General features: G+C 38.3%; 1 protein-coding gene across 1 annotated transcript; it reads left to right on the top strand.

The window, feature by feature from the left end:
* Nucleotides 1-2833: 2833 nt before the first annotated feature.
* Nucleotides 2834-10681, top strand: LOC116317942. Its single transcript, XM_039610678.1, has 5 exons — nucleotides 2834-2915; nucleotides 3742-3808; nucleotides 7283-7873; nucleotides 7966-8085; nucleotides 9065-10681. Exons 2-5 carry the CDS (start codon nucleotides 3795-3797, stop codon nucleotides 10059-10061), a joined length of 1722 nt encoding a protein of 573 aa, XP_039466612.1. The 5' UTR covers nucleotides 2834-2915; nucleotides 3742-3794; the 3' UTR covers nucleotides 10062-10681.
* The last annotated feature ends 600 nt before the right edge of the window (nucleotides 10682-11281 follow it).

Genomic DNA, 11281 nt, shown 5'->3' with positions numbered 1-11281 from the left:
GGGCATCTGACAAGGATGCCTCCTGGGCGCCTCCTGGGTGAGGTGTTCCGGGCATGTCCCACTGGGAGGAGGCCCCGGGGCAGACCTAGGACACGCTGGTGAGATTATATCTCTTGGCTGGCCTGGGAACGCCTTGGTGTTAAGCTGGAGGAGGTGGCTGGGTAGAGGGAGGTCTGGGCTTCTCTGCTTAGGCTGCTGCCCCCGCAACCTGGCCTCGGATAAAGCGGATGAAGATGGATGGATGGATGGAATCTTAAAAATATAACCACTGTGTACAGGAGTAATTCGATCTCTTTATTTAAAATATAATGGATTAGTGGACTGAAGTGTAGCTTTTAACAGATCTACCTGACATGCAAAAGCTTCCTGGATCAAAACCAGGATGAAACAAATTGTTTGACAAGGTTACCAAATCAAAGAGTTGGATTAAATCAAAGGTGATCAGATCAAATCAAAACATTTTTTGGGAAATAAATTCATATAGGTCACCCCTTGTGGTGCCCATAAGTACTTGTGCTTTGAGTCAGCCAGTGGGACATGTAACCTGCTCCAGCTTGTGTAGATGACTGACTGTGTGATTTGACTGTGCAATTTTTCTTCTCAACATGAAGCTGAAATACACATAGAGTGAGCAGTCGAGTGAAAATGGTACATTTTATTTCAGCAAACATGAACTAGACTAATTGGTTATTTTCATCTTGCTTTTACTGCAACTGGACTAAGACATGGAGAGGAGTTGACGAGTCTGAGAAAGTGTGTAGTTTCTTTAAGATAGAACATTTAAAAGAATTTGTTCTGTTTTCAGTATCTTGTAGAGATCTGAAAGATGGAAGCGGTGGTGGTTTCATCTGGTGATTAAAAGTGAAAGCAAATCCTGCTACAGTTACCTAATTGAAGTAAAGAAAAAACAAAAAACATCAGAAAAGTTCAAGCACTTTTTCATGTGGAATATTTGAATATTTATTAAAATTTGTGTTTTGAATGTTTATACATTTTTAAATTTGTTTGAGTCAGTGTGTCATCAGATTACAACAGGATGTCAGGGACATGTGAAGACTATTCATGCTTAAGCAGACAGTTTATATAGAGAAAAGGCTGAAGTGAAAGCTGACGACGATGATGCAAACAAATAAATAAACAAACAGTTAATCTACAGTTTTGGTTCAAATATGCACAATAGGAGAATTAGTATCAAGAGTTATAAATTGATCTTACTGAGTGTCTTAATATTGTAACAGAATACCATGCGCACGGAGTCTTCTTAATTAATTTGTAATTTATGTTTAGTTAGCACTGCACTACCATCACTATTAATCCAGATTTAAATTTAAGTGTCACTACATACATATAATTTATGGACATAAGCACTGGGCCACCTTCTCATTACTCAGGAGCTGCTCAGGGATTGAAACCCATGCCATGAAGATCCTGACTCAGAACTTAAGAACTGCAGTTATTGGAGCTTTGGCAATTTTTAGTCAGTATTCACCTCAGAACTGAGTCAACTTGGTGACCCAGCTCTTAATGTGCTCTGCCACATTGTGACTGAGTTGCTGTGGTTGTTAGTGATCTCACTTTCTCTAGGAGGAAAAGAAACTTCACAAACTGACATGGTGCCATCTTGTTTTTTGTAGAGCGCAAATATGATAGAAACAGTATCTTTATGATAACATACGCTTGTGTTGCTGCCGGCAACATATAACTTGTGAAACACCTGTAAGAGTGACATGCTTGTTCATTAATTAATCCAGCAGAGGGCAGTGTTGGCTGAGTTTTTAGTTATTATTATGCGCAATTCAGTTGGACAATATTATCTGTCCACAGTTTGGATTTTATTTTGTATTTTTGATTGTATTGATATTAATACTCATATTTTGGTATACATGTATTCGTACATGAATATAGATACGTGTGAACAGTTAAAAGGAAGAGTGGTATTAAAAAATAATAATCTGCATATGCTGATGTCAGAACCAACCACCAGGTGTGCTGAATGTATGACACTGATAAAAAAAAGTGCTTGAAACTCCAGCGATCAGGTCCCTGTCCTGTGCACTTTGTAAAGCACTTCAAGATGACTGTTGTTGGAGCTTGGTGCTGCACAAATAAGCCCGAGCTGAATGTAGCAACATCAGTGATTATTAAAGACTTGATTAAATTTAAAATATTTTTTCCCTCTTGTTCTTGTTGGCCTACAAACAGTTTAACTTCTCTTGTCACCTTGTTTGCAGTTTTCAGAAAATTAGCTTGTTTTGAAAACTTCTGAGTCACCCTGAAACCTCTGATGATTTCTTCTTTTGATCATTTTGACTGAGAATGTTATTTTTTCCATTACAAATTTGTGGTTTAAATGATATTGGCATCATCTCATTAAATACAAACTAATCATCATAAATGTCCAGGCACATTACAGTCAAAGATTTTACAAAGAAGATTCTCTATTTTATAAATTTAACATTTAACACTGAAGATACGTTTGGTGGTAAACGGTAATTAATGGTAATATGGATTTTTCATTGCTGCAGCTGTTTTAAAGAGAAAGTTACAAATTTTCAGCATCATCTGAATGGACATTGGATATCTTTAAATAGTTTATGAACAGGCAAATGTATTTTCCCATTTATACTAAATGCAGCTGCATTATACGCTGACTTCAAATACTGGCCATCAACTTGTAAAAATCGGATTAACTAAAACATGTTGCTCTTTTGCATACTTAATGAATCGGACACTAAGTCATTGTATTTACTTATTCTGCATGTAAGGAACATTTCAGATTAATAAAAGAGGCTTATTGTGACTTATTGAGATTTTCCTCTGATAAAGAACATAAGTCAGATAGACCTCTGCACGGATTTGCCTGAAAGTAACACACAAGACATGCTTTGTCACATTAATCAGCTCGATGAAATCAGGTAATTTGTAATGAAACCTCGGGTTTTGCAGACTTTATCATGTTGTAATGTATGTTTTAAAATGATAAAGTTGTAGTGTTTCCCCCCTTCAGTCTCAACTTTGTAATAATGACAAAATAAAAACTGGTTTGGAAAATTTTTACTTTCACCACCTCCCTCAGATCTCTTTGAAATCTTGCTGTGACCATGAACAGCTCCCCCAAGGCTATTATATTTAACTAAAACTAAACTTGAAACCGAAACTAGATGTGAAATCTAAAATAAATATCTGTTTCCCCTGATAAGGATGGAGCCAAACTTCCGGATTGTGTTCTTGTTCCAAGAAACATACTGCTTACACTTCATCATCGAGTTCAACAGAGATTGGAGTTAAACGCACACAAAAAAGCAAAGTCAATGATGCCCCAAAGTTCATGGAAGATATGCAAAGTATTCAGGATTGTTTGGCGATCAGTCATCCAACTGCTGACATAGAAGTTTTTATAAAGATATGTTCTGTACATCCGTTTGCCCCCGTACTTTGAGGTGGAGTGTTCGAGTTCATTTGGAAGGCAAACGTGGATAAAAAAAAAAGCAGCATCGGCTGAGAATTGGGACAAACAAAAGTCAGCTGATTGTCCATGATCCAATGTGCTACACAAACAGGTGTGGCTCACAATGTGGAGAAATGAAAACGAAACTTTTGTGACCGGGCAGTTTAAATACTGAGTGGGTATGCAGTTATTTCAGCAGGTCCACTCGAGGTGTGGTATTGAGAGCTTGTTAATTTCTACAACAGCTGGACTGCGGGCTTCAGATCCATCCTGTTCTTGTTTCCTTTGCGCTGATAAAGGTGAGACCTCCGCGAGGACCTGAACACAACACACAGAGAAGAAGAAGATGTCTGAGGCAAGGTAAGGCGGCTCATGGTGCATGGAAAACTTTTAGAGTACATGTAGTGAAATGCATATATGTACTGATTAAGTACATATATGCATGTACTTAATGCATATACACACCCAGCGACTTTACAAGAATTGTTTAGGAACAGGCCCACTTTACTTCTACGTATTTACTCTTTCACTTTAATCAGCTGCAGTTCCGGTTACATCCAAGTTTTTATGTTAGATTTAATTTTAAAACCTTGTGATGGGACTGGTGGTTTTTACACGAAAACGTGTCTCTTTGTTAGCAGTTAGACTTGAAGCCTTTTCATATTTTAATCTTTTAAACCTGCAAAATGTACAAATATACAATAATAATAATAATAACAATAATAATAATAATTCCCTAAGAAAACATATCTTTGCTTTTTTCTTTCTTTCAATCACAATGACTCCTTACATAAACGTTTGGAGGGGCTATAGAAAAACTTTATACAGAAGTGTATTAAAGGACAAAGTCTCTGGTTAAGTCATAAACACTGCAACTACAACAGACATCTCAATGATACATGAGCACTGTTGCATTAATATTAACAATCTGATAATGAATGTGCTGCTAATTAATATTCCAGGTGTTTTGCTACCGCTATAATCATTGAGGCCTAAACAAAACACCTCTAGGGCAAAGTGACTTAGTCACATTAATGTTACCTGCTTATGCATGTCTGAAGTCGGGCTTTATAATAAGTAATAAAAGTCCCATGAGCACAGGACTTGGGTAACAATATTAAAGTTTTCACATTTTTAATAAATTTAAAAATGATAAAGCACAATATACACAATACACACCCAACGAAGAAGAAGAAGAGCTATATCTTCTGTTGGTGTACAGCAACAGCACCAGGACAAAACAGAGGAAATATATAAAAAAGAAAAAAAGAAAAAACACAGAATTGCAGTACACCATTTTATTAAAACCTGTCCTCATAACTCCATTTACTGACCCATAGCCTTTTGTAATTTGGCGCCATCTAGTGGTTATATTATAAAAAAAAGCAACTGAGAAGGTTAAAGCTGTGATAATACTGAATAGTGATTTCTGCAAAAGACATTTTAACATGTAGTTGTTAAAGCACAGTAGTGTGTGATTTATAATGTTAAAGGTGGTTCCATGATATTCAGCAGTAACAGTGGCAGAGCACACAGCTGTATTTATTCAGTTTGATATTTTTAATTGTGCTTCTCCTGTGAAAAGGCCTGTTATGTGAGAAGATTAGCCTGTTTGTGACTTCAGTGGCTACTCATCTGTCTGTACATTATGATTTTTTTCTATGTTCATATATGTATATATATATATGTATATATGTACGTGTATATATATGTATATATATTTTTTTTTATTGAAAAACAGTACAGCAGTTGCTTACTTTATAAGTAAAATACAAAATAAGGACTTTCAGGCCTTTGTTGGTACAAAACAAGTTTGTCTATCTGAGCCAACAAAATACCACAACCCAGAGACTCTTTGTTAATCAAACAATGACAAACCTTTGCTGAGGTTTTGCTGCATGTTATTTAAATCTCTGTAATATTAGTGCATCTTTAGAATACAAACAAGACCTTGAAACATAGAGACAATATAACAAACCCCAACTGTGTAATGGTATACAAGGCGTTCACAAAGTCTTCAAGTACTAAAGTTACAAAACAAACATAGAAGATGTAATTTTGTTTTAAAAGGGTAGTGAAAAGTTTTTAATGATGAATACAGGATAATCCAGACAGAAGTGTTGGGAGGACTGCCTCATACAGCCGATCTGTGTCAAGTTCAATAAGGAGCCGAGCTACTCATTCTGCCAAAGCCTCTTTCTTCTATTTATTTATGTTTTTGAGGCATTTCCTCAAAGGGTACATTAATACCAAATCTACATTTTTACCATCAGTCTTAAGAAGAAGTGGGAATGTCTTTTGGTGCCAGTAAGTGTGACACTTGTTGTCATCTTTTGCTTTCTCCTGGGCACTGCTGTCACTTCAAAAAATGAATCTTTATCTTTACTTCAAACTGACTATGAAGAAAGTCTGTATCATTACTTTGGATCCCGTTTTAAATCCACAGTGAGACGTCTGTATAGACCCTCATTCATCCAGGTCATGGCAGTGGAAGGATTTTGGAAACAAAGTGGCCAGACTTGACTGGATGTGATGATGTCTCAAGCCCTTTAGTACACAATGAGACTTGCGCATGACTACCCTCTAATTTTATGATGCTCTATTGTGTATATAGAGGACCGGGCCCTCTGGTCGTGGTCAGAGGGCCCGGTGGCGCTAGTGTCCGGCAGCCTCGCCTCTGTCAGTGCGCCCTAGGGTGGCTGTGGCTACATGCAGCTTGCCATCACCAGTGTGTGTGAATGGGTGGATGACTGAATGTGTAAAGCTCTTTGGGGTCCTTAGGGACTAGTAAAGCGCTATACAAATACAGGATATTTACCATTACCATATAACATTGAATATTAACTAAGAGATCAGTACATGTATTTAATGCCTGAGTATCAGGCACATCGACACACTGTGTTTTGTAGCCTGCTCCTCATTTGCTCAAAATGTATGCCCCGTCTAATTTATACAAATCAGTCGCATCTGGTGTGATGAACTTTCACCACCATTGGTTTGAGATAAAGGAACTTGGGCAGACAGCCCACGTCTGTTCATCCAATCAGGCATAGCTCAGTATTGTACAGGTGTAACTGAGAACCTGTCAATCCTTAGTTGTCAGTTTCGATCAGCTCAGGCATCAAGCGTCCAAAAATGGAAATAATTTGACCAAATGCCACTGTGGACGTGTAAATGTATTGATAGTTAATTTGTAACTTTACCTGATAAAGCCATTTTCAAATGCTAAGTTACCAAGTACAACATAAGCTCAGGGATAAATTCATTGACAATATGCGCTGAAAACCAGTATTTTGCTTCATTCGATAGGCAGCTATTTAATAGGCTTGCAGGCAAGATCATGTTAGCCCAAGGTCAAACAAAAATTCTTCCACGAATTGAGTTTTTGGTAGAAAACCTCTAATATTAGCTATTGTCGACAAAGTGCTACCCACTTAGCACTACTAGCAAAATAAAATCTGAAGCTGAATCATTTTTTGGTTTGTGTTGGACTCTGTGCTGTGCTGGGTCATTTTGTGGACATGAGTGATTTGTGGATTCACACTTTGCTAATCTAATCTTAGCAAACTGAAGCTGAACTGTAGGGGAGGTGGGCAGTGAGGCTCAACACTTTGAGATAAAAATGTCACATTAAACTGTGAGTGAAAGTTGAGGAAGGTCTTATAATATTTGGGTTACAGTCTAGTCCATTCACACATTAAAAAAAAAGTGTTTAAACTGTTAAAGTTGTTTTGTAGTGCACTTTATACTGAGCTCTGCGACCGGGCTGTCATGTACAAGTTTTGTTTGAATTCCCCTAGAAACCTCACAAACAGATGATGCTTTGTGTTACAGGAAGGAGTTACAGGAGGCCTTGTGCCGCTACACCACAGACACCCTCACCTACATCCACACAGTGAGAACATTCTGTGAGATGTTCTCTAAATGGATGCTCTGCAGAGACACCGAGATAAAAATGATGAGGGATATCAAAGATAGACTTGAAGCACTTGACCTAAACATCAACCATGTTACTAAGTCAGAGGAAAAAGGTAAAGCCTTTGTGGAGTATATGAAGTGCAAGGTGACTGTGAATGTAGACAGCAAGCGTGCAGAGCTGGAGAATGAGCTGGTCAAAGTGTTGAAGGACACTGCAAGTGGCCTGGAGAGTCTCAGCAGCTTCCTGGATGCAGTGGAGAAGCTGGCAGTGACCTCGCTGCATGTGTTCACGGAGAACCAGGTGTTACACCTTCCAGAAGGGATCAGTCCTGAGTATGTTCAGGTTGTCATCATGGCTGCACGAGTGATCTGTCCTCTGCTGCTGGAGTTTGAAAGAGACGACAACGTCTTCTTCCTTCCCAAACTTCAGAATATGGAAGTGCTGGCATATCAGCTGGACAGATACATACAGACCTCCAAGACAATCTGTGAGAAGTTGGACAAAAGGTAAACAAATAAATAATGTACAAAATATTAAGGAATTTTGCACATTAAGTATCATCTATTGTATTAAATAAGTTGACCTGCGTTCTTCACAGCTGCTTCAGTGACTTTGGTCTGAAGATGGCTGTAGACACTGTGGTTGATCTTGATGTGGATTTGTCTGAGGATGACATACAGAGAATGCTTGATCACGTAAATCAGCTTGATGAGATCAGGTAAGTTTTTCTGTTCCCAAATATGTGTCAGCGCAGAGCTTGTTTTTATTTTTTTTTTAATCTTATTTCAGGGGTCAGATACTGCTGGTGTCCTACAGGCCTGCATAAGATGTCCTTTGATGTTGGTGCTGTGATGTAGACATTGCCACTGCAGTGAGACCGGTTTCACTCTTAGTGCATCAGGGGTCTTGAACTCCAGGCCTCGAGGGCCGGTGTCCTGCAGGTTTTAGATCTCACCCTGGGCCAACACACCTGAATCAAATGATGAGTTCATTACCAGGCCTCTGGAGAACTTCAAGACAAGTTGAAGAGATAATTTAGCCATTTAAATCAGCTGTGTTGGATCAAGGACACATCTAAAACCTGCAGGACACCGCCCCTCGAGGCCTGGAGTTCGAGACCCCTGATAAACATGCTTGGTCTGGACACTACACTATACAAAAAAATGATGTAGCTTCTGGATCTGTAAAGTCAAGCCATTGTAGATGTTTCTTAACCTCCTAGGACCTGGCATCCACATATGTGGAGATCACATTTTGGGTTGTTTAGACCAAAATACAAAATTTTGCTCTACAAGGGCCTGATATCCACTTACGAGGACATTATACTGCCACTACTCGATCGAAATTTAAAACTAATGTCTTCATATGTGGATCTCACTTCTCTCAGAAACAAAAATCAGGTAATTCTTTGTTTTTACATTCATCAGGTCCCAATCAGCTCAAATAGCAAAGAGAAATTAAAAATGCATGACTTGAAAGAGTTCGGGTTGTAGGAGGTTAAACCTTTAGTCTTGTTCATGGGCTGCAGGGAGGGCTTATATCCCTGCAACCAAAAAAATGTTTTGCAGGACACATGACATGTTTTTGTTGGTCATGTAACCTTAAAAACTAAACCTAAATATTGTTAATATTGCAATAACATGCTGACATTTTCAAATGCGTCACCCCATTAATTCTTTTTAAATTTCTTCTCTCAGGATGAACGAGCAGTTCCGATTGGTGTTCTTGTTCCAGGAGGAACCGTGCCATGGGTTCATTAGTGAGTTCGACAAGCGACAGCCCAGGATGCTGCAGTTTCTAAAGGAGCTGGAGGAGACAGCTGTTCAGTTAGACAGAATGAATAAGGGGGCAAAGATTTCCAGTGTGGCAGGCAGCTCCGTGGGGGCAGTTGGAGGTGTGCTGTCCATTGTTGGTTTGGCATTAATTCCTTTCACAGCGGGAGTTTCTCTAGCTTTGACAATGACTGGAGTCGGGCTGGGAATCACCAGTGGAGTCAACAGTGCTGTTACCACTGCAACAGAGGTTGGAGTAAATGCTACACAACGAAAGAAAGCCTCTGAAGTCTTCAAGAACTTTATGGAGGATGTACAGAGTCTCCAGAGTTGTCTGGAGGAGGTGACCAGTCAAACCATTGCCAAACTGGACGCACTTGACATAAATATGGTTGTAGGAGTTGGCAAGATTGCAGCTAACGCTTGTACTATTGGAAAGGGTATTGATGCACTTGTTGATGGCGCTTCTGCTGTTAAGGTGTTACAAACTAAAGGGCTGCTCAGGAGTGCTGGGAAAGTTGTGGCTCAAAAAGGACAAGCGTTACGTAATGCACCCAGGGTGGCCTCAGATATCCCAGATATTGGTCAGGCAGCAGCCAAAGGGACCCTTGCACTCTCCAAGTCAGCAAGAGCAGGTCTCATTACACTTAATGCTCTCTTCCTCGGCATGGATATTTTCTTCATCTGTAAAGACAGCATCAGTCTGGCTAAAGGCAGCGAGACTGAAGTGTCACAATTCATCAGAGCCAGAGCTGCACTTTGGAGTTCAGAGATCGAATCATGGCAGAATATGCATGACTCTCTGAATGAAGGTTTGCCAACATCAGAAAAAAAGAAGGCTGTCCTGGAGACTCCAATTTATCTGGAGATGGAGGTGAAGAAACAGAGTGAAGCAGAAAGGGTAGAACCATCTGCTGAATGATGAAAACTCCAATGAAACAGTTGTAAATTACTGATCAATGAAGTGCTTGACTCATGCTAACTGAAACTATGATCAGATCATAGAGCCGTTTTATGTGGAAAATGTTTGAAAGCAATCCTCAGACTGTAGGTCTTTTCAGTAACAGCACGCAGCGAGGCATCCTCATGCTGTAATTACATTAATTGCCAATAAGTCAACTGAAAAAAATGTATTCATTCTAGAGTTGTGATTACTGCAATATAAAGTATCAGAGAAAATATCTGTCAGTGCAAAATTTGAATAATATATGTGATTTGTACATAATTCTGCTGAACATTTTATTTGCACAGTCAAATATAAAACCTTATTAATAACATTATTTAATCAAGTATGCAATAAAAAAAAAAGAATTACTTCCAGCTATAGACATTTTTTTTCTGTAATATAGTTCTGTTATTACACAGTAATTACATGAAGTTCTGGTGCATAGATTTTAGAACAGATGAAATATTCTTGTACCAGTCTGACCAGTCTGCTGTGTGTGTACTGCACTGGTAATTTAACAGCAACACTAATCACATGTAATGATCATAATGTAAATGTAGTCTGTTTCTTTTTGTATAAATACTTGTATCCTTAAATTTTCCCTCTGTTGATATATAAAGTTTTAACTTATCCAATGAAATGTGTTAATATCCAGAATTGTTTTAGTGAATATAATTAAAAAGCTATGCCTGTGGTTGATGATAGGCAGCAGATACGAGATGAAAACTCTAAAACAAAAAATAGATGTTTTAGTATTTCTTGTTTAAGAATTAATATTTTACATAAAAATAGAATTTAAATTGTTGTCAGAACATTTAGTCAGACTCTCTGGTAATGTGATAAACGTGGATACCTTTTCCAGTGGCCTCTTACACATTTGCAAGCTTCACTTATAAAACATGTGACAGCTGTAATTACAGTTTCAAAGGCAAATATATGATGATGATGATATCTTCCAGATGAAGCAAAACAAAATTCCCACAACTGTGATGCTCTTAATTTTATTGCTGCAGTATTTAACAAGGTCATTGTTGGTATATGTGCATATTGTCCCTAAAGTAAAACAAACAGACAAATAAACGTACAAGTAAAACCTACTTTTAGTCAGTAATTTGATGTGACAGTTGAAAATGTAAATTCCAAAAACCAAAAACTCAGCAGTCATTGTTCTGGCTGAGCGTGGTGCTGAGATAAAA

This window comes from Oreochromis aureus, linkage group 4 (assembly GCF_013358895.1).
Source record: "Oreochromis aureus strain Israel breed Guangdong linkage group 4, ZZ_aureus, whole genome shotgun sequence".
Classification (NCBI taxonomy): Eukaryota; Metazoa; Chordata; class Actinopteri; order Cichliformes; family Cichlidae; genus Oreochromis; species Oreochromis aureus.
The sequence above is the reverse complement of the archived record's forward strand: the minus strand, read 5'-3'. Positions and strand labels throughout refer to the sequence as shown.

Excerpts from the sequence above, each read along its gene's own strand:
- LOC116317942 (XM_039610678.1), top strand. Across the intron at positions 7,874-7,965 it reads TGTGAGAAGTTGGACAAAAG|CTGCTTCAGTGACTTTGGTC; the intron begins GTAAACAAATAA and ends CGTTCTTCACAG. Across the intron at positions 8,086-9,064 it reads AATCAGCTTGATGAGATCAG|GATGAACGAGCAGTTCCGAT; the intron begins GTAAGTTTTTCT and ends TTCTTCTCTCAG.